Source organism: Liolophura sinensis, chromosome 11, assembly GCF_032854445.1.
Source record: "Liolophura sinensis isolate JHLJ2023 chromosome 11, CUHK_Ljap_v2, whole genome shotgun sequence".
Classification (NCBI taxonomy): domain Eukaryota; kingdom Metazoa; phylum Mollusca; class Polyplacophora; order Chitonida; family Chitonidae; genus Liolophura; species Liolophura sinensis.
In genome coordinates this window covers 22,976,956-23,000,879 of record NC_088305.1, presented here as the reverse complement: position 1 = coordinate 23,000,879, position 23,924 = coordinate 22,976,956, and the positions used below count along the sequence as shown (strand labels likewise).

At 37.0% G+C, this 23,924-nt stretch overlaps 1 protein-coding gene across 1 annotated transcript; it reads right to left on the bottom strand.

Moving 5' to 3' along the window:
* Window positions 1-327: 327 nt before the first annotated feature.
* LOC135477957 (uncharacterized) lies at window positions 328-17,668 on the bottom strand. The gene is made up of 2 exons (XM_064758195.1): window positions 17,567-17,668; window positions 328-2,151 (listed from the first exon to the last, which is right to left on the bottom strand). Exons 1-2 carry the CDS (start codon window positions 17,654-17,656, stop codon window positions 1,231-1,233), a joined length of 1,011 nt encoding a protein of 336 aa, XP_064614265.1. The 5' UTR covers window positions 17,657-17,668; the 3' UTR covers window positions 328-1,230.
* Window positions 17,669-23,924: the final 6,256 nt, after the last annotated feature.

Genomic DNA, 23,924 nt, shown 5'->3' with positions numbered 1-23,924 from the left:
GAGAAATCGGTTTTTCCCCAAGACTACACACGAGCTCAGACTCATGTGCACTTATATATTACATTAATTCTCATATAAGTAAATATATGAACAAACAAATATCACTCACAGCAGATGTCATGCCGTATATAAATCGTACAGTCATATTATGATTAGTTTGTTCAGCACAATTATTATATTTACAAGAGTACACAAATAATCCATATTTAGATGTACGGGTGTACATCTGGAGTAGTTCTCTACATGATCACACAAATATATTACAGCGTATAATAATCTTGAGTAAAGCGTAAAACATCAATCAAAGAAATAAATCAAATACAGCATATATTTCTACATATAATTATGTACCAGTGTAGAGTGTATATGATGTTTTTACGTATATGTATGTTTGGTTCACACACAGATAGGCCTACTCCCCTTTCCATACATATTTGTATACAAATACATCACTTATGGCCTCTGGCATTTAATCTTACAACGTAAAAAAGCGGGAAGTATTTTAGGAGTATCTTAAATGGATTATCGCCATTATATTGTTAAAATAAATTCCTGCAGATAGATAGAAACTGCTTTGTATGTAATAATAAGGTATTCTTTCTTCCATTAAGGCCTGTTTAAAGAAAGTATAAATAGATACTTTTGTAGTGGATTATCTCCCTTTTATCGCTAAAATGAATTACAACAGACGAATAGGAAATGATTTGTATGTAATGATAAGGTATCCATTTTTTCCATTAGGTCTTGTTTAAAGAAAATATAAATAGATAATTTTGTATTTTAAATAAAAACATCTGATTACTTTATGTGGCGCAATGTGATACAGTATTATGATTGCCGATATGACCGTCTACAGATGATTAGTATGAATGATTTGTATGTAATGATAAGGTATCCATTTTTTCCATTAGGTCTTGTTTAAAGAAAATATAAATAGATAATTTTGTATTTTAAATAAAAACATCTGATTACTTTAAGTGGCGCAATGTGATACAGTATTATGATTGCCGATATGACCGTCTACAGGTATTATAGTTTGTGTATTACATCCATCGACTATATCTGTTATACTAATAACACTTATAGCCCAAGTGTTCATTCCAAAACGTGCATAATGTCACAGTGCCTATATACTACCGTGGACACAGTAAAACGGTTGTGGAATAATTAATCTTCATAACAATCACCTTCAAGTAAAGTCTGCTTACTGTTACTTTTGGTGACACTGGCTCAGGGGACATAAATATTGTCGGTAATCTTTGCAGTGCCATATCTCCCTCTAACATTTAGCCTTATCCGTCCTTTGGCGCTGATGGCAGTGCAGTGGAGGTGATGAATGTGCACCTTCTTGCAAGGATTCAACACAGAAAATTTAAGGATATGCTTGAAAGCCCAAATGGCTATGTTTTCTGATCCGTAAACATGACTTGGATAATTGAGTTCAGCTAGGAAGTTCCCCGGGAGTTGTGAGGCGACAAAGAACAGGAACGAGTCATGAGAACCAAGATAGGCACTGTTCTGTTCACAGTGCGCCTTGTTAGTTACCCGACATCCGGTTGGCATCGGGACAGGAAATCTCCGTGTCAAGGAGTACATCACCTTATTCTTTCTCAGATAGTCCAAATCCAAGTCCACAAAACCGTCTCCCATATAGTTGTCCGCGTTGAGAATCATAATGAAACGTCCTTGTAAAAAGCGAGACACGTAACCAAACATTTCTTGGTAGGTTGGATTCTCCGTGGAGTTGTAGAAGACCACCTTTTTCATGTCGACGCCATACTGTACTGTGAGTTTCTCGTACAACTGTTCTGGTTTGTGGCTGAACAAATGGACGGACAATACGGATGAGTGGTTTAGGTTTCTTTTTAGACTGACAATATACTCCTTCTCCCGATTTATCAGCTCGGTGCCGTTCACGTGGGAGTACCTGGCCTTGGACCACTCAACCGTGTCCATGAGGGGAAATACACACACCACATCAAGATAGGGCTTCTTGGCATTTGTTTCCTGACTGACCGGTAGAGGGCGCTCCAGGAATACAAGCGAGCGGCGAGTCGTAAAGGACAAATGTGGCCTTGAGGAAACCTGTGAGATGTAAAATCTCAAAAAGATCATATCTACCAGTAGGAAAACGAACATCAATCGTTTGACCTGCAAACAAACAGAGGTTAAACACATTAGCGGAGGATTAACAGCTTTGTCTGGTAACATCTGCAAAAAAAAAGAAAATCCAAATAGTCTTTGAGAGAGGTTTTGGATGATGGGTGGCATGGGGGACGGGATGGGGGTGTTTGATTGGGTATGACAGATCCCCGCCTGAAATACATATTACAAGTATTATAACAATATTTTACTTTACATTCAATATAACGTATCTTATTTACTTTACTTAATTGTATTTGTGCTATCATTTAACCTTATCTTTACAGGCAAAAAGACAAAAGCAATACATAGATGTGACTAGCTACAGAGAGAGTCCCTCTTGATTTGTTACTGGATTTTAAAACCCATTCGCGTAATGGGGAGGAATAGCAAAGAAAGTGACATTTCAATTTTTTATGGCCAGTAGAATCTTCTTTCACTATCTTTTCGTGAATGGATAAAGATAGTAAAAATACAGATTTGGACAGCCTTTCTGGGATTACAGACTTCTTGTTGACACTGGAGAACCGTGTGGTTGTCTTGTATGCAGACAGGATTGTAATTACATGGGACACATTTTTATGGTAAACATTTACAGAATAGTTGGCTGCCACACCCACAATTTGGGACACGTTCAGCAAACATAAAAATGAATTTTGAAAAAATTTTTTATAAAAAATTCTTTGATGAAAATGGCTATAATAAATTTTTATTATGTTTTACCGATTTTTAAAAATATATAAACATCTTGTATAAAAACCTTCTTTTCCTCATTTTCCTTAACTATTGATAAAAATAATGCATTCTCTAACTTCAGTTGTATTTCGGCGCAGTACATGGACACGGTCCCCATTACAACTTCCGTTTATCGGTAGTTCTGTGACTTTTAGGGTATAAAGTATTTTTTTGCTCCCAGGCGTCCATTTTTGGTGTACAGGTGCATGCTTGGTATTAATATGCTGGAAACTGTCTAAACTTTGAGGAGGTATGAGCTTTATTGATGAAAGTTTGAAATTCTGGGTGAGAGGACACAAGGTGTGAGGTAGTGATGAGGCTGCGAGTGACGTCCCCTTGGCGTTGGTAGGCACCCCTCCCAGCTGCCAGCATAGAAAGGTCCAGATTTTGACGGTCAACCTATGTCAAGATTTTTATGGCTTGTTTCTCACATGCTGGGCCAGGTATGCACCAGAGCTTATTGGCCACATTGTCGCTGATGGAAAATTAATGGGGGTCTCAGGCCACATGCTTTGTGGATGTGTGGGCTAATCGAAACGTACACTAGTGACCGTCACACCACTTATCTCCCTTGCCGATGCCAGCCTCGGCGACCATGATCGCATTTCACCACGGTCGACTTCGTTCCGGGTAGGATTAAAGTACTGAAATTGATGGTTAATAACAGTAATACAGTATGTTTCGAAAGCTTAGATACCTGGGTACTGCTGTTCCGGGTTTTCTTGTATTGATGGTTTTCATTCCCGTCCCGTCCCCAACCTAAAGGTTTTACTGTGACTGGGATAAGTGACAAAATACCCTAGGCCCAAAAAACCACCCACTACATAAAAAATGGACAAAACGCCGACATCCATAATCAAGTCCATCCAAAATTGTTTTAGAGAGATATATGATGATGTCTAAACTTGATAAATAAATTAATGACTAAACAGAGTCGGTATAGGTAAATTTAGCATCAATATTGACAATGTTTATTCGTTTTTTTCAGAGTATCTTTTTATTACACCTGTGATAAACACCTACCTATATGTAATAGCTACTCCAGCTTAGCTGAATTTTGGATGTCTTTCTTTTATGACAGAATCATAAATTATTTTATTTAAGAAAAATCATCTTACATTATTTTTTTCTATAATATAAATTAGCCTTTTAGAATATAAAAATGGCCTATACTGTAATATTGAAAGCGAAAGAAAAACAATTTCAAAGAAAGCAAGCAAACGTATTACTTTGTTGAAAATTTGCTAAACGGATGTCATGACCAGTTCCATGGAGATATTCTTGTCTTCCGTTCCGCTGTAACATCTAATCACAGTTTTTCAACAGTTGGTGCAAGTCTGTGGTGGCACACTGTACCCTTTTTGCTAGGCGAGATCCAATGGCATTATTGGCAAGATGTGTTGTAATTACACATAAATCCTTTTGGATTTTTTCGATTACGCCCAATATAACCATTAAAAACTTGTTTTAAACACTTAGGAGAAAAATATTATTTTTTCTCTTTCTGCTTAAAATTTGTCACAGATTATATGTATGTTATCAGAAATTTGTTAATATCATCGAAAAGGTATATTTTTCAGAAATTAAGAGCGATCACAACACTTTCAGCCTTTTTTTTTTTGTTTTTTTTTACTCACATTTATACAATTATCAAAAAACGAATACAACTTCTATTTATTCAGTAGCGATATTTCGGTATAGGGAACTAATACCGTCATTAATTACAATGGTCAATTGGTTGCAGGCTTGGGTATTTAAGGCAACGCTAAGTTGTTGATTGCAGGATATGGACAAAGAGGAAACATACAACAAACTGACAAGAAGTGTATTTGAAGTTCCAACAAAAGAAGTCCTGTCTGTTATACCTGACCATTAATTAACACTTTCCCCTCCACCCAGTGAGGGGCAGTTTTGATTGGTTTTAAAACAACGGAACATGACACATTTCACACTTTCTCCAGGCCAACACAATGTGCTTTGTACCTTGCATTTTTTAATCTTAACTTAAATGCACTATAAGCAAGGGGAAATAATACAAAATAGATCCCCAAACATAACTGTCAAAAACGGATTTTCATTCTACACTGATATTAACAAGTGAAGATGTTATTAATGTAATAATTTTAAACATGACATAGTTTAACTAGAAATACGAAATTCTCCTGCCTTTGGGTACAAGTCTAAATCCTAACACATAACACTGAATATCGGAATCCCGATGAGATTGCATGTATATCAGAGCAGATATAATATGGCGTAGAATTATGTTCAGTTTTACAGCTTTTATGGGGTTTCCACATCCGATTTTTGGGCTTTTGCTTTAGTATAGATCTATTTTATAATGAAAGCAGTTGAGACTTCCATACTTAGTTGTAACGTTTACACTGGCAGTGGTTAATTCCTGAAGACAAAAAGCCATGAACACACAAAGAAATGAATGAAATAAATCATGCATGACCGCATTTAAAAATGAACAACCAACCATACAAAACTTCAAATATGAGTAAGTTGGGAGGCATATGGTTATAAGTTTTTCTTGTCATTTTCATTGGCATGTATTCAGGAGCATTTATTTCTGTATACTGAGATGTAGGCAAGTTTTTGAAATGTTTAAAATGTGGAATCCTTTAATCCCTCGACAACTTTCTCTTTCCACATACATGTATTAGAACTCTACAGTTCCCTTAATCATGCAGAAACCTCCATACCGGTACGTGGTTGTAAGTAGGGACTTTGACAATGGCTTTGGTGCAGTCGTCCTTTCTTACTGTGGTGAAAGATACATATGATGAAAATATAATACAATTTACACAAAATTAATCATGAGAAAAAAAAAAAATATATATATATATATATATATCAATTGTATTATATTTTTATCATATATATATATATTATATATATATATATATATATATATATATATATATATATATATATATATATATATAATTTAATTCAATACAAATAGATTTAAATCTGTTACCAGATAGGTTATGAAAATTACTTAAGATATTTCACCGATTTTTTTGTAAAACAAATAAGTACTTCATCTAATTACATTTGGACCCTCTTTTTAACTATTGATAGCAATAATTTGATCTGTAAATTTAATTTATATTTGCACATGTCACTTAGATTTTTCATGCAAGGCACTTTACAATGGGTTGCTTAGAATGTAAACCAGGATATAACACGTTACCACCAATGGAACGACCATTGCGCATGTCAGAAAATCATTACAGTTTAATGCTGGTAATCTTATAGATAATTGATATCTAATAGTATTCATACGTGATGTACATGATTAAAATAGAAATAGAGATATTTTACACGAGGTGAATTACCAATAAATGGTAATACCTTTGAATGTCATGAAATATAATAGCTTGTATTCAGTAATAGTACAATAAAGTATTGGAAAAACATTCATGGCAATGTTTTGCTTAATTTATTAAAACATTAGGTCAATTAACTAAAATTGCTGAAAATAGTTTATGAGAATCATTTAGTATGTCTTTTAGATTTTTAAATACATACCGCTAAGAAAATTTACTATTTATAGCAAAAGTATTATTTCGAAATTTAATTGTATTTTGGTTCAACAGATATTTTCGATCTTAAGGCTTTTTGTAAGCCCGGACAACAGCATGCTGGGCATTTATTTTAAACACACTACGATTTTAGAAATTTTGGACGGCCCTCATGACTGGGTATGCTGAATATATGAGACATACACTGGTTATCGTCACACCAGCTATCTTCCCTGCCTAAACCAGCTTGGGTGACCGTGATGGCATTTCAGTATAGTCGACCCTCTTCTGGGTTCTTCTTTAAAGCACTATAACCGATGGTTAATGACACAAATATAGTATGTCTAGAAAGCTTAGAGACGGGTCTTTCTACATCTGTTTAGTTTGGTACAATACAAGCAGACAAAAAATCTGGAAAATATATGAAAGAAATTATCACTTTGTATATGAATATAACTATTAAATTTTGCCTTAACTTGGCAACTAAAATTATTTTTAAAGTTATATTACATGAAAACAGTTTTAATCATTCCTTAAAATGAGTTATAATTACTTCTACATTATTTTGCCACATTATTCATTTAATAAATTAAGAATGTTCAACACTTGAAACTCATTTGGAAATATACAGGGAAATATTCAAATCAGTGTTCAAAATACCAGCACTCATAAACATTTTGTGCACGCCACAGTACAAGGGTATGTTAATTTAAGATAAAGCAAATAATTCTAATCAGACAAACCATTACATAAAGCAAGGTAATCCTTCTTATCATAACTGGACATGAGCACCTTAAGTGGCGGCTGAATTATACTCAGTTTTGTCCTACATTTTCCTTTCTTGAACAAAAAAGGCGCAGGTACTGACTTTATTTGCTCAAGTGCTTGAATACGAGCATGTGACGTGGATCTAAAATACCACTGAGAAGTCATATCATTTAGTTTTTCTACGGACTGTTGATTTATACATCTGCAAAAATTTCGTAAAATGATTAGCTGTTACATGCTTGTAAGATGTCACATCAGTTGAAAGGAAGGTTTGACTGTACATCTTTTTTTTTTCCCATGCAAATTTCTTTGAACATGAAATTTAAACCTTGTATTCCCAATTCTTCTACAAAATTGTCTGAATGACAATCAGTAAGGATGAGTGTGTAAATTGTTTAGAAGTACAATTCCATGTTCATGTAGCTTCTATAGTAGCTCCAGTGTATGAGAGGAAAGGCATTAAATAGAACCCCTCAATTCAGCTAAGTTATTTAAGAGTGAGCCAAAGATTTTATTATGATTATTATTATTTTAATAATAATAATCATCATAATGACTGGAGACTGCGTCTACACTGAGATAAAAATTTGGGTCAAGTGTCGAAGAATTGAGCTAAATCAACTGAGAAACTGAGTCATGAAAGGTTTCTGTGGGTTCTCCGAATGAGTCAACAATATAACCAGATGAGTTTCAAGGTTCAGCTGACTTGGACATTTGACTCTGAGTTTTCTGAGTTGAATTAGCTCAATTGTTACCTCAGATGATTGAGTCAGTTAACCCAAAATTTTCTCTCAGTGTAGTTTACTTTTGGTGGTTTCTGTGATAACAACTTGAAATGTGGGCTACCATTGTTACGCATGACACACGTTGGACAGGTGAGATTGTTTGTTGTACAGCGAAAATTCATTAATACAAATTCCTTTCAGTGAAGGTGAAACGGAAACATATTATTAAAAGAAAGCATATGTCCATAAATCCTCAGTATTTGTAAAACTAACGGCCGTGGGGGGTACTAACTATGTATACCAACTATTGTTGGGGCCACCAATCTTTCCAGGTGGTGGTAACCTAGACCTAATATATGTACTATATTTGATATATCTCAGGTATTAAATAAACCCACAAGATAAGTATTTTATAAATATGTTTGTGGATTCATTCTTTACCACATGTAGACTACAGTTCTGGTACCAAATCTGACTTCAGTGGTGATCATTGGCATATGTGTTTAGAATCAACAACAAAACTAAAAACTTCTATTTGTTAATTTAATTACTATTTAAGACCATACTCAAGAATTTTCCACTTATACGATGGCGACATTTTCCTGGGTAAACCACCGGCCCTTGGCTCGTTACTGATTTACAATACATGAAAAAATTCTCTAGACCAAAATTTCATTGAACAACGGAGGATTGAAGAGAGATCCTGTTTCAGGTTGCTTTAGCATGACGTATCTTACGACCACGTAAGAATCCCTAATTAAAAGTTGATTTACGGAGTTAGTCCCACCAAGCATGTCAAAAATAATTGTCTGTCAACAAATACGTCTATTTCCACCCCTGCTCAGAAGTAATTATGGTTTTATCTTGCGCGATTTCTTAACTCAGAATTGTTAATGTTTGGTCGCTCCGTTATTTGGTCGGACGCGTCTGTACCAAAATCTGTGTTGTCGAATTGACCAGATACTTCTAACAGTGTACCTGCTTTATTGATTCTTCATATATTATTTCTCACAAGTTCATTCGGAGACTGGTGTTTTAGGTTGTTTTGGACATAGATTTGGAAATCACCGATTTAAGACACTCATTTATGGCTTCCTCGTGGTATATGAATGTCAGATCCGACCCTTGCATTGAAGCAAATTTGACTACATTAAATTGAATGTAATTGTAGTCTTCACGCATTTGAACTAAACAATAACAATTACACAATGCAAATATGGCCCACCTTTACTGGCCACGCGTCCTCTGAGAAGCGAATATGGTTACAGTGCACACTGGTCAGGCTGTTGAACGAAAGCGGCTTTCGTGGCCTTTTTGAGCATTATCTACAGAAAAAAACTGTGTAGATTGACTGATATGTGTATCAGTCGTACATAGTTTGTGTACCTTCAACATTAAAAATACACAGATTGCCTTCCGCTGATACATAAATTGTGTGAATATGCATTTTTGCCACAACATTGTGTACAGCACTCGAACACAATTGTTTTCGTTAAAGTTAAACAGTTTGTTAAAGATTCGAACATCCGATTCGGCAAGTGGATAGGGTTGGAGATATTAACAAAGGTCTACCGTCAATATCCGGAGCCTTGGAATCCATCTTTCCCTCTAGCCACTTCCTAATTCAATTAAACCAGCCATCATTCTGGTCATGACAAGCATGTAGCTCCACTTATTCTGTGTTAATATGACAAGTCTCATTGTGACCTCGTCTGCACCTTCTTGCACATGCGCAGTATAGACACGCATGTCCCTCGCCATTCAGCAATTTACACTTGTCCAAAAGCTTTGTATAACTGAGTAAATCAATAGATTTTTCACCGATAAAACTCTGTCTCGGCTATTCGACTATCGATCATTTGAAACAGCCACATCAACTCATTTCATTTTAAACATGGCAAACGGCCATATGTGAATGTCTATGGCAAATCACAGCTAGCGGCATTTTTGCATTTATACACAGATCTGGCCCGGCCCAGCCCATATTACCTCATTTCACTGTGTTTCGTATCTCTAGTCAACAAGACACTCTAGCTAAGGTTTAAACCGAAAACACTTCATGTAACCTACATATATGTATGGAAGTCGCTAGAAGACATCTCGCTGCCTCGAACTTTCTAATACAGGGTGAGACAGGGAGGTGACCAGATAGCGAAGCGAGGTGACATATGCCTCGTCCTGTGTTAGAAAGGTCGAGGTAGCGAGGCAGCGAGATGTCCTATGTGATGTATAGCGGTACATACATACATACAAAAGAAAACAGCATCACTACTTACCCGGTAGTAATTTCTTTTATGTCTGTCGCAAAATGCATTTAATATTCATTTCAAAAATATATAAAACACATAGATCGTGCTAGTTACCCCTACTCCATCAGTTGGTTTTCATGTACATATAAATCCCTCATGCCCCAACCTTTTTCTAAAATTGTTTGGCTAGGGTCTGCGATAGCCACGCAGAGTGTTAGCTTTATTGATCCAACGGCTACATTTATAATGACACATAAACTGTGCGTAAAATGTGTACGGTACTTTGGGTACGGTACAATTAATAACCTATATTGTCCATAAATGAGTATTTCAATAATTATTAACGTTTTACGACTGACACATGTTCGTACATTTTCATTCCATACATGTAATTTTATTATAATTAATAAATACACAGGGGATAAACACCTTTGCATTCTGAATGCATTTAAAGCGATGAACACACTAGGCGGACTTTGGCTTGTTGGGGCGAACATGAATAGGCTGACAATCTAGGCGGATTTTTCCGTTGATCGTGGTCATTAGGTAATGTCATGTGACCTAGTAAACCATGTGACAGCTCAGCACAATTCCGTGTTGTTTGATTGGCCAGCTCGATCGCTGAAATTCGCTGGAGCGGAAACACCTCGCGGAGTGAATCGCCGGCGTATTTGTTCGTTGGTATCTGGACACAGACCCCCATTACAACTTCCGTTTTTCGGTAGGGACGATTGTAGTTCTGTGTATTTTAGGGTGTAAAGTCTTTTTTTGCTGCCAGCCTGCCGTTTTTGGTGTACAAGTGCATGCTTGGTATCAAAATGATGGAAATTGTCTAAGCTTTGGGCAGGTATGAGTTTTAATGGTGAAAGTTTGAAATTCTGGGCGGCGAGAGGACACAAGGAGACAGGTGGTGATGAGGCTGCGAGTGACGTCCCCTTGGCGTTGCTAGGCACCCCTCCCAGCTGCCGGCATGTAAAGGTCCAGATTTTGATGGTCAACCTATGTCAAGATTTTTACAGCTTCTTTCTCTCAGGCTGGGCCAGGTATGCACCAAAGCTTATTGGCCTCGGAATGTTTGGGACTAAGCTACAGCGCTAAACGTTAACATTGTCGCTTATGGAAAACTAATGGGGGTCTGTGGCCTGATCTGTCCAATTGTGCCAAAACATGTAATATGTCACTGTGTGCTCAGATTTCGCAGCAGCCTGATAATATTTGGTGGGTACATCTGCGATGTGGTTTGCATTGACATGGAACTTGATTGAGCAGTTTTAAGGCTTTTTAATTCTATATTTTCCCCACATATCCATTTTGTCTAAAAATCGGCTAAAACGCTCTGTGGTCAAGGGTAGTACAGGAGTATAAACAGACTGGAACAAACACAGACAATGTTTCATTGTTCCTGGTTTTTAAAATGTCTCTTTTGGGGCTGACATTTGATAAATAATGCAAAATTTGAGTGCTGCGAGTGAAATTGGAGTGTGTGGCTGATAGATAGGGTGGTGTGATTAAGGATGGTCAATAAGTCCTTGCATCACATATAAGGGCCCAGCCTCACACAGGTGGATAAAAACACATCAGCAGATTAATTTACTTGGCTAGAGTAGTAGAGAGGGCCAGTGTGCATTTAATTTACAAACCAAGTCAGGTTCCTCCCATGTGTGCCACCACACACTAGGTAAATGTGCTTCAAATCATCCTGCAGGTCACAAAACATTAAAAACAGGCATCTCTGCTGGAACACTGTCTGCTGTTTTGGGCATAGACTTGAAGTGGACAAGGTAAATTTTCCTCTTTAAACTTAAAAATAAACCACTGTAGGCATGTAGTTTTCATTGCATGTGTATATTCATTCCTCTGACAAGTTACATGTGCACTCACACAGTATGTGTGGCGTTGGAACAAAAATGATCAATTTCAAGTTTCTAGCATACATGTGAGTGTGATCTGTTGGAATATTGCCCTTGTGAAAATGAGTCTCTGCCCCACCAGGTGTCTGTTTTTCCACCAGAACATAGTATGCTGTTCCTGCGACATCTCAAGGAGTTTTTGTTTTAGTATCTGGCCCAGTGTGGCATCCACCTCCCTGGGCAACTGGGATTTTTTTTATGTTTCCAATGTCCTCACACACAAGTTAGAAATTAGACAGCTACATATGGCTTTCACATCCTAGTTTAATACCTATTGAGCTTTTGTCTTGGTTTCCCTCTTTAGATCTTGTCTCCCAAACATGGCGTCAATGAACTTTGCCTGGTTTATGCATATATTGAACTGGGATCTACCTAGGTGAGTGGGGTCTGCTAGCCGTTCAGCTTCCTCAAAGGCCTGACCATTCGGATGCAGTCTTCCACTCCCTTGGCCGACCTAGAATCCCCGTCATTGGTCCGGTACTACACCATGACACATACCCCTCCCCCTTCAACCGGGGAAACGTCACAGGTTTCTCATATATGTACGGACAGTTTGAATGTCCATTCCTCATGCCCACCCAGGAACACCCAGTGTGGAACCTGATTACGGATGTAATTTCTCACTGATTATTTAAGGATTTCTGTGTTGTTACAGGTTAAAAAGTATAGCTTTTCCCCTCTTCTTGGGTCCCTTCAACATGTCTTGGGAGGTTGCCTTGCTGACTGTCTGAATGACAATTCCAACAAAAGAAGTCCTGTCTGTTATACCTGACCATTAATAACACTTTCCCCTCCACCCAGTGAGGGGCAGTTTTGATTGGTTTAAAACAACGGAACATGACACATTTCACACTTTTCTCCAGGCCAACACAATGTGCTTTGTATCTTGCATTTTTTAATCTTAACTTAAATGCCACTATAAGCAAGGGGAAATAATACAAATTCGCCCCCTCCACCCACCCTTCAAAAAGAGGCCAACTCTGTCTAGATCCCCAAAACATAACTGTCAAAAACGGATTTTCATTCTACAGTGATATGAACAAGTGAATATGTTATTAATGTAAATAATTTTCAACACCACATAGTTTAACTAGAAATACGAAATTCTCCTGCCTTTGGGTACAAGTCTAAATCCTAACACATAACACTGGCATATCGGAATCCCGATGAGATTGCATGTATGTCAGAGCAGATATAATATGGCGTAGAATTATGTTCAGTTTGCAGCTTTTATGGGGTTTCCACATCCGATTTTGGGCTTTTGCTTTAGTGTAGATCCATTTTAGGATGAAAGCAGTTGAGACTATCCATACTTAGTTGTAACGTTTTACACTGGCAGTGGTTAATTCCTGAAGACAAAAAGCCATGAACACACAAAGAAATGAATAAATTAAAGTCATGCATGACCGCATTTAAAAATGAACAACCAACCATACAAACTTCAAATATGAGTAAGTTGGGAGGCATATGGTTATAAGTTTTTCTTGTCATTTTCATTGGGATGTATTCAGGAGCATTTATTTCTGTATACTGAGATGAAGGCAAGTTTTTGAAATGTTTAAAATGTGGAATCCTTTAATCCCTCGACAACTTCCTTTTTCCACATACATGTATTAGAACTCTACAGTTCCCTTAACCATGCAGAAACCTCCATACCGGTACGTGGTTGTAAGTAGGGACTTTGACAATGGCTTTGGTGCAGTCGTCCTTTCTTACTGTGGTGAAAGATACATATGATGAAAATATAATACAATTTACACAAAATTAATCATGAGAAAAAAAAAAATATATATATATATATATATATATATCAATTGTATTATATTTTATCATATATATATATATATATATATATATATATATATATATATATATATATATATATATATATATATATATATATATAATTTAATTCAATACAAATAGATTTAAATCTGTTACCAGATAGGTTATGAAAATTACTTAAGATATTTCACCGATTTTTTTGTAAAAACAAATGAGTACTTCATCTAATTACATTTGGACCCTCTTTTAAACTATTTATAGCAATAATTTGATCTGTAAATTTAATTTATATTTGCACATGTCACTTAGATTTTTCATGCAAGGCACTTTACAATGGGTTGCTTAGAATGTAAACCAGGATATAACCCGTTACCACCAATGGAACGACCATTGCGCAATGTCAGAAAATCATTACAGTTTAATGCTGGTAATCTTATAGATAATTGATATCTAATAGTATTCATACGTGATGTACATGATTAAATAGAAATAGAGATATTTTACACGAGGTGAATTACCAATAAATGGTAATACCTTTGAATGTCATGAAATATAATAGCTTGTATTCAGTAATAGTGCAATAAAGTATTGGAAAAACATTCATGGCAATGTTTTGCTTAATTATTAAAACATTAAGTAAATTAACTAAAATTTCTGAAAATAGTTTATGAGAATCATTTAGTATGTCTTTTAGATTTTTAAATAACATTACCGCTAAGAAAATTTACTATTTATAGCAAAAGTATTATTTCGAAATTTAATTGTATTTTGGTTCAACAGATATTTTCGATCTTAAGGCTTTTTGTAAGCCGGACAACAGCATGCTGGGCATTTATTTTAAACACACTACGATTTTAGAAATTTGGACGGCCCTCATGACTGGGTATGCTGAATATATGAGACATACACTGGTTATCGTCACACCAGCTATCTTCCCTGCCTAAACCAGCTTGGGTGACCGTGATCGCATTTCAGTATAGTCGACCCTCTTCTGGGTTCTTCTTTAAAGCACTATAACCGATGGTTAATGACACAAATATAGTATGTCTAGAAAGCTTGGAGACGGGTCTTTCTACATCTGTTTAGTTCGGCATAATACAAGCAGACAAAAAATCTGGAAAATATATGAATGAAATTATCACTTTGTATATGAATATAACTATTAAATTTTGCCTTAACTTGGCAACTAAAATTATTTCAAAGTTATATTACATGAAAACAGTTTTAATCATTCCTTAAAATGAGTTATAATTACTTCTACACTATTTTGCCACATTATTCATTTAATAAATTAAGAATGTTTAACACTTGAAACTCATTTGGAAATATACAGGGAAATATTCAAATCAGTGTTCAAAATACAAGCACTCATAAACATTTTGTGCACGCCACAGTACAAGGGTATGTTATTTTAAGATAAAGCAAATAATTCTTATCAGACAAACCATTACATAAAGCAAAGTAATCCTTCTTATCATAACTGGACATGAGCACCTTAAGTGGTGGCTGAATTATACTCAGTTTTGGCCTACATTTTCCTTTCTTGAACAAAAAAGGCACAGGTACTGACTTTATTTGCTCAAGTGCTTGAATACGAGCATGTGACGTGGATCTAAAATACCACTGAGAAGTCATATCATTTAGTTTTTCTACGGACTGTTGATTTATACATCTGCAAAAATTTCGTAAAATGATTAGCTGTTACATGCTTGTAAGATGTCACATCAGTTGAAAGGAAGGTTTGACTGTACATCTTTTTTTTTTCCATGCAAATTTCTTTGAACATGAAATTTAAACCATGTATTCCCAATTCGTCTACAAAATTGTCTGAATGACAATCAGTAAGGATGAGTGTGTAACTTGTTTAGAACTACAATTCCATGTTCATGTAGCTTCTTTAGTAGCTCCAGTGTATGAGAGAAAAGGCATTAAATAGAACCCCTCAATTCAGCTAAGTTATTTAAGAGTGAGCCAAAGATTTTATTAAGATTATTATTATTTTAATAATAATAATCATCACAATGATTGGAGACTGCGTCTACACTGAGATAAAAATTTGGGTCAAGTGTCGAAGAATTGAGCTAAATCAACTGAGAAACTGAGTCATGAAAGGTTTCTGTGGGTTCTCCGAATGAGTCAACAATATAACCAGATGAGTTTCAAGGTTCAGCTGACCTGGACATTTGACTCTGAGTTTTCTGAGTTGAATTAGCTCAATTGTTACCTCAGATGTTTGAGTCAGTTAACCCAAAATTTTCTCTCAGTGTAGTTTACTTTTGGTGGTTTCTGTGATAACAACTTGAAATACGGGCTACCATTGTTACGCAGGACACACGTTAGACAGGTGAGATTGTTTGATGTACAGCGAAAATTCATTAATACAACTTCCTTTCAGTGAAGGTGAAACGGAAACATATAATTAAAACAAAGCATATGTCCATAAAACTAACGGCCGAGGGGGGTGCTAATTATGTATACCAACTATTGTTGGGGCCACCAATCTTTCCAGGTGGTGGTAACCTAGACCTAATATATGTACTATACCTGCATTTGATATATCTCAGGTATTAAATAAACCCACAAGATAAGTATTTTATAAATATGTTTGTGGATTCATTCTATACCACATGTAGACTACAGTTCTGGTACCAAATCTGACTTCAGTGGTGACCATTGGCATATGTGTTTAGAATCAACAACAAAACTAAAAACTTCTATTTGTTAATTTAATTACTGTTTAAGACCATACTCAAGAATGTTCCACTTATACGATGGCGACATTTTCCTGGGTAAACCACCGGCCCTTGGCTCGTTACTGATTTACAATACATGAAAAAAATTCTCTAGACCAAAATTTCATTGAACAACGGAGGATTGAAGAGAGATCCTGTTTCAGGTTGCTTTAACATGACGTATCATGTTACGGAGTTAGTCCCACCAAGCATGTCAAAAAAATTGTCTGTCAACAAATACGTCTATTTCCACCCCTGCTCAGAAGTAATTATGGTTTTATCTTGCGCGATTTCTTAACTCAGAATTGTTAATGTTTGGTCGCTCCGTTATTTGGTCGGACGCGTCTATACCAAAATCTGTGTGGTCGAATTGACCAGATACTTCTAACAGTGTACCTGCTTTATTGACTCTTCATATATTATTTCTCACAAGTTCATTCGGGGACTGGTGTTTTAGGTTGTTTTGGACATAGATTTGGAAATCACCGATTTAAGACACTCATTTATGGCTTCCTCGTGGTATATGAATGTCAGATCCGACCCTTGCATTGAAGCAAATTTGACTGCATTAAATTGAATGTAATTTTAGTTTTCGTGCATTTTAACTAAACAAGAACAATTACACAATGCAAAAATGGTCGACCTTACTGGCCACGCTTCCTCTGAGAAGCGAATATGGTTACAGTGCACAATGGTCAGGCTGTTGAACGAAAGCGGCCTACGTGACCTTTTTGAGCATTATCTACAGAAAAGACTATGTAGATTGACTGATATGTGTATCAGTGGTACATAATTTGTGTACCTTCAACATTAAAAATACACAGATTGCCTTCCGCTGATACATAAGTTGTGTGAATATGCATTTTTGCCACAACATTGTGTACAGCACTCGTACACAATTGTTTTCGCTAAAGTTAAACAGTTTGTTAAAGATTCGAACATCCGATTCGGCAAGTGGATAGGGTTAGAGATATAAACATAGCCTACCGTCAATATCCGAAGCCTTGGGATCCATCTTTCCCTCTGGCCACTTCCTAATTCACTGAAACCAGCCATCATTCTGGTCATGACAAACATGTAGCTCCAATTATTCTGTATAAAAATGACAGTTCTCATTGTGACGTCGTCTGCAAACTTCTCGCACATGCGCAGTATAGACCCCCATATCCCTCGCCTGTCAGGTAGTTACACTTGTCCAAAAGTTTTGTGACAGATTGTTCATCCGTTAAACTCTGTTTCGGCTATTCGGTTATCGATCATTTGAAACAGCCACTTCAACTTATTTCATTTTAAACATGGCAAACGGCCATATGTGAATGTCTATGGCAAATCACAGCTAGCGGCATTTTCGCATTTATACACAGATCTGGCCCAGCCCCACCCATATTACCTCATTTCACCCTATTTTAGCCAACAAGACACTGTAGCTAAGGTTAAAACCGAAAACACTTCATGTAACCTACATATATGTATGGAAGTCGCTAGAAGACATCTCGCTGCCTCGAACTTTCTAATACAGGGTGAGACAGCGAGGTGATCAGATAGCGAAACGAGGTAACATATGCCTCGTCCTGTGTTAGAAAGGTCGAGGTAGCGAGGCAGCGAGATGTCCTATGTGATGTATAGCGGTACATACATACATACATACAAAAAAAAAAACAGCACCGCTACTTACCCGGTAGTAATTTCTTTTATGTCTGTCGCAAAATGCATTTAATATTCATTTCAAAAATAAATAAAACGCACAGATCGTGCTAGTTACCCCTACTCCATCAGTTGGTTTTCATGTATATATAAATCCCTTATGCACCACCCTTTTTCTAAAATTGTTTGGCTAGAGTCTGCAATAACCACGCAGGGTCTTAGCTTCATTGATCCAACGCCTAAATTTGTAATGACACATAACCTGTGCGTAAAATGTGTACGGTACTTCGGGTACGGTACAATTAATAACCTATATTGTCCATAAATGAATATTTCAATAATTATTAACGTTTTACGACTGACATATGTTCGTACATTTTCATTCCATACATGTAATTTTATTATAATTAATAAATACACAGGGGATAAACTCCTTTGAATTTTGAATGCCTTTAAAGCCATGAACACACAAGGCGGACCTTGTTGGGGCGAACATAAATATGCTGACACTCTAGGCGGATTTTTCCGTTGATCGTGGTCTTTAGGTAATGTCATGTGATCTAGTAAACCATGTGACATAAACAAAAGTTCACAGCTCAGCACAATTCCGTGTTGTTTGATTGGCCAGCTCAATCGCTGAAATTCGCTGGAGCGTATACACCTCGCGGAGTGAATCCTCGGCGTATTTCTTCGTTGGTATCTGACATGTTTGAAACAAGCGAATTTCGAGCAGACAAGATCGGCGCGGACACAACTGGCGGATTTTTAGAAATTTACAAAAAAGGGCTGTACGAGCGAAAAAAAGAGCGCCTAGTGTGTCCCCGGCTTTATCCTGTGAGGTGTAAGATGATATAAGATGCAAAGCATTGAGCGGACTCAGTGGATTATTTTTGCTTTTCATAATACCAATATTGATGGTATTCAACCATCTTTTGTAGTATTCTACATGTGTTCATAACTTTTATGTTGACATGAAAAAAATTGCTTGGTGATAGCTGAATACAATAAATATTGCTTTAATAAGAGCAAAAAAAGATAATTCATTACACATGAAGTATCGCACGGGTTGTCATTTCCACATTCACAAGAACAATATTAACGGTATTCAGCCTTTGCTGTGTTATATGCTCTACTAGTATATATACTTTTCATTTTGATAATATCATGATGTCTGTAAAGACGTATATATGACATAGTGTTTGTTTGAGGTGCCAGCGCATTGTTTTCTTGTTGTTCAGTGCTCTTGTTGCGACCATTTCCAACATATGTTTCGTGCTGAAAGCTCAGTTTACCTCACTCCTCACGCTGCAGTAACCTCATCTTTAAAATTCCCAATAATTTTTCTCTCCATGCTCTCTCCTTAATTTGTACACCTGCTGTTCGAACATTTTGAAAAGATTAATAATGTAGATAAAATAGTAGACTATCCCAATGAAATAATTTCAGTATAATGATTTATTTATTTAGTTGATTGTTGTTTCACGCCGTACACAAGAATATTTTACTTATATGACAGCGGCCAGCGTTATGGTGGGAAGTAACTGGGGAAAGCCCGGGGGAAACCCACGACCATCCGCAGGTTGCTGGGAGACCTTCCCACGTACTTCATTATGATGAATTATGACGTGTATTATCATCATTTATATAATAATAATAATAATAATAATAATAATAATAATAATTATTATTAATATTGTTGTTCTTGTTGTTGTTATTGTTGTTGTTATTATTTTTATTATTATTATTTTTTTGTAATTGTTTTTTACTGGACGTGGATAATCGCTTTTTTGTTCTGTCTCATAGTAAAAACAAAGGGAAAATCTTGCCAAAGTCGCAGTAGCTATACCTCAACATTTAGCTGCTGAAGCGAAGAAGAAACCCCTTGAAAAAGCGATTCATGAAGTGGTCAGACGCCAGGAAACGGTCAGGCGCCAGGAAACGATTAGACGCCCGGAAACGAAACTGGATAACATAAAGGAGGCAATACAGGACTGTTATGTATGACTATTTAACGTTTTCATGTACTGTTAGTCTGCGGACCTTTGTGAACGCATAACAGGCCCTGTTATATGTGTACAGCGCGGACCGGATCAAAAGCACCTTGTTCAATGCTTCGTTTATTTCATTGGCTGTTAATTCTGTGTTTAAGAATAGTTGAATCCACCTGGAACGTATATAAGCCGTGTTTTCTGTGCAGAGGGGAGGAATTTTTGCTGCATCCACTGGGAGCCAGGAGAGTGTGCGACGCTCTCGTATCGAGTCCATTATATTGATATGAGCTGGTGATGCCAGTTTCGTTTGGGAAGACAGATTTCTATGCCGGCACCGTTTGTGTACCACAGTTGTACTGATGTCTGGTTTAAGTGAATTTCTGCGGAAGTCACGTTTATTGGTGTTCGGATCTTTATTATGATTATACAGTGTTGACTGTGTAATTTGTTTAACACGCTGAACTCACCTGACCGACAAGGTCGTCACGGACTCTAATCTGAAGTTTTCAGTTTTGCAAAGGACGTTCGTTCTGCCACAAGGTGACGTTACTCTACGTCTCTGAACGGCTCGTTTGTGAGTTTCTGCGGGAGCTGTGACTGTTCTACAGTGGATTATACCTCCATGCCTGGATTTACCCTGTGTTGTGCTCTGCGGGTGTGATGTCATTCAAAGGCTTGACTGTTCCAGTTCTGTGTAACCTGTGTACTGTGTTCGCGTTCGCTAACCTAGCGAAATACCTGACTGGGACAGTTTGTGACTTGTGTGTTTATCCCATGGTCTTTACGTTGGATCTCCTGGAATACATTCCTTGGGATGCAAAGGTGAACTGGAAACTTTTAAAGACCGGTAATACTGATGTGTATGTTTTTTATGTTGTTGTTGTTGAACTGTCTGTAAAACTGTACGTCTCATTTTATATATATAAAGCATTGTTTAAATTGTAATATTGAGTCACTGAGTCTGTTTTCTGTTGCTGTTTTTAAGACCGTAAGAAGGACTAAAACAGTCTTTTGCAGAAAATTGAAACGACGCCCAGAGCACAGACCGAAAGTTCAACTGTGGAGACACAGAGTGACACCAGTTTTTGAACCAAAGCCTTGTCTGGACCTTCCGATTCTTGTCCATCACACAGTGAAGATGATTTGGAAATTACTATGTAGCAGAAGAAGAAACCTGCCCCAAAACTCTTATTCTGTTTTTGAAGACACTTTGGTGGAGAGTGAATTTTACAACAATTTTAACTGAGACTGTCCACTAAATGTCAGAACAAGTTTGATGCATTATAGTAATAATAGGGGTACTTTACAACTCTTATGATTATGCAAACGTATTACGAAATATATGACATAATTTATTACATATGAATATAAAGCAAGGCATGACGCAACATATTAGAACATCATTATGGCGATATGTAAATATATGAATGTTATGATCGCGTAATAAGTTCCAATCGCATACTGCAAGGGGAGATAACTACTATCGCAGAGCGTGCCAAAAAAAAGTTTGGGTCACGTGATCTTGAACCGGGCGAAAAGTTTGGGTCACGCGATTCGGAACGGGCCAAAAAGTTTGGGTCACGTGGTTTGGAATGTCCAATCGGAGCGAGCTCTCCTACTTCCCGCGTTCCCGAAGCCGACAACTTCCCACTTTCCAGATTTAGACTTATAGCGTGAAATAAATATGACGGTCGTGACGTGGAGTGTTGTTCAACGTATTGCACAACGCATTACACAACGTATTACGGATGTTGTTACCGACATCATTCGACCAATCACCGCTTGTTATGAATTTACCCAGCCAATCAGAGGTGGCGTCTTAGAGCTAACCGTGTGTATAAAAGTCCCAACATATTCAAAGTTCGGCGGTTGTTCGCGGTATTTTTCTACCTAGGACGACCCTGCGTACTATTTCCTAGAACCATAGTGTTCTTTAAATTGTATGCAGCATTTCACCGATCCAGACACTTAACATATCTCCATTCATGTTAGTCTTCCTGGAAGTGAGGACTCCTTTAAACTGGTGAGTAGGCCGTTAACTTTATTCCTTTTATTAGACGGTTTAGACCATCTTTGTTGCTGATTATAGATGATTTAACTCTATTTTAGTTAATACATAGCCACCTTTGAGACTGACTACTTCTCTGCGATGGACAAACGTTGCTCGTTAACAATGTGTAAGTTAGCGTCATGTATTAGTGAAGAAAAAATACGAAGTAAATGTTTTCTGTGGTCTAGTTTTCAAGATAGCTCGTTTTTAGAGGTTTTGCCCATGGTATGCTTTCAGATTTGCATATGCATACATATACACATGCATACATCCCGTACTAAATAAAAGAATATCACTATATAGATAGACATTATAGGTAGTCATGAGATTTACATAGGTAGATGGATAGGTATAAAGATTGTCGAAAATAACTCGGTTGTTTTTTTTTTGTTTTTTTTTCACAGCAGAGCAACACATCGCAAAAGCACCAAGGGTAAAGGAAAAGCAAAACGCTCGGCGATAGCGCAACAGAAGGCACATCGGAACATCGCATACAGACAGGGAGTGGTGATAGTATCGGGGAGCAGAGCGTATTGGGGGGTGTGGGCATGAGTGGGTTGGGTGGTGCTAAGCCAAAATGATTTCAACATTCATGAAAAATGAATATCTTTAGGAAGAAATATGGAACCTCCGAAGTTATATACTCCTTAAAACTTTCGTCTGATGTTAATAATAGTACAGGTATATCTAATATGAAGCTGTTAACGAATGCTCTGGAGGCTGTATTAAGTAGATCTTTAGACGGTGTACACGATGACGATCTGGCCCGCATTTACATTTTTCACAAAGGTATGGACACCCCACTGGTTTTGAGTTTAAGAGCGGAGAAAGACATTTCACCTCGTGATTTGTTAGATCTCATAGAGAAAATGTTGCAGTCTAATGAAACACTGGTTTTTAACGAAAGTTTTGAAATACACGTGGGTGTTATTAGACTCATTAGAGGAGGCATGAGAAAAAAAATTACCAATATCACGGAGGCAAAATGCGTGAAGAAAAGTGTAGTACAGGTGGCTAATAAGGATAACATGTGTGCAGCCAGAGCGATCGTCATAGCTAGGGCTTATATGTTGAATGACCCAGATAAGAAAAGAATAGCTTTCTCGAACAAAGCCCTCCAAAAGAAATTGAGCTTTGTCAAAAGGCTGAGGTAGATCCGACAGTGCAGATTGGGTTAGATAAGATGCATTTATTCGAAAATGCGACCCATACTCAGATAGTAGTGGTCGACGCTAATGCGGCCAATGCTATTGTGTATCGGGGAATAGTCGTGCGACCCAATAAGATCTACTTACTACACCACAACGGGCATTTTGATATTATCACTAGAATGCAGGCCTTTTTGATCGGTCATGCTACTGCGAATCATATAACACACTGTCTGTGCATAGATGCAATGTCATATGTAGTATGTGTTACAGTAGAAACTGCCACGTTACGATACTTGTAGATTGCGATGTGTGCAATAGGTGCTTCCATAGTGAATCCTGTTATGAGAAGCACTTGGAACGTGCTTGAAAAAAAATGCTGCGAAGAAAGAATATAATTCCATATGCAAGACTTACTGGTCTTGTACTAAGTGTCGCCGGCTTCTCCGGCGCGACATTAGACCGCCTTGTAAGCATAGTTGTGATGAGAAATATTGTACCAGGTGTTTAGT

Bases quoted from the DNA above. Each gene is read 5' to 3' on its own strand.
- LOC135477957 (XM_064758195.1), bottom strand. From the start codon at position 17,656: ATGTTTGTCATGACCAGAATGATGGCTGGTTTCAGTGAATTAGGAAGT. The intron at 2,152-17,566 runs GTAGGCTATGTT...GTTTGTTTGCAG, and splicing joins CAAGGCTTCGGATATTGACG to GTCAAACGATTGATGTTCGT.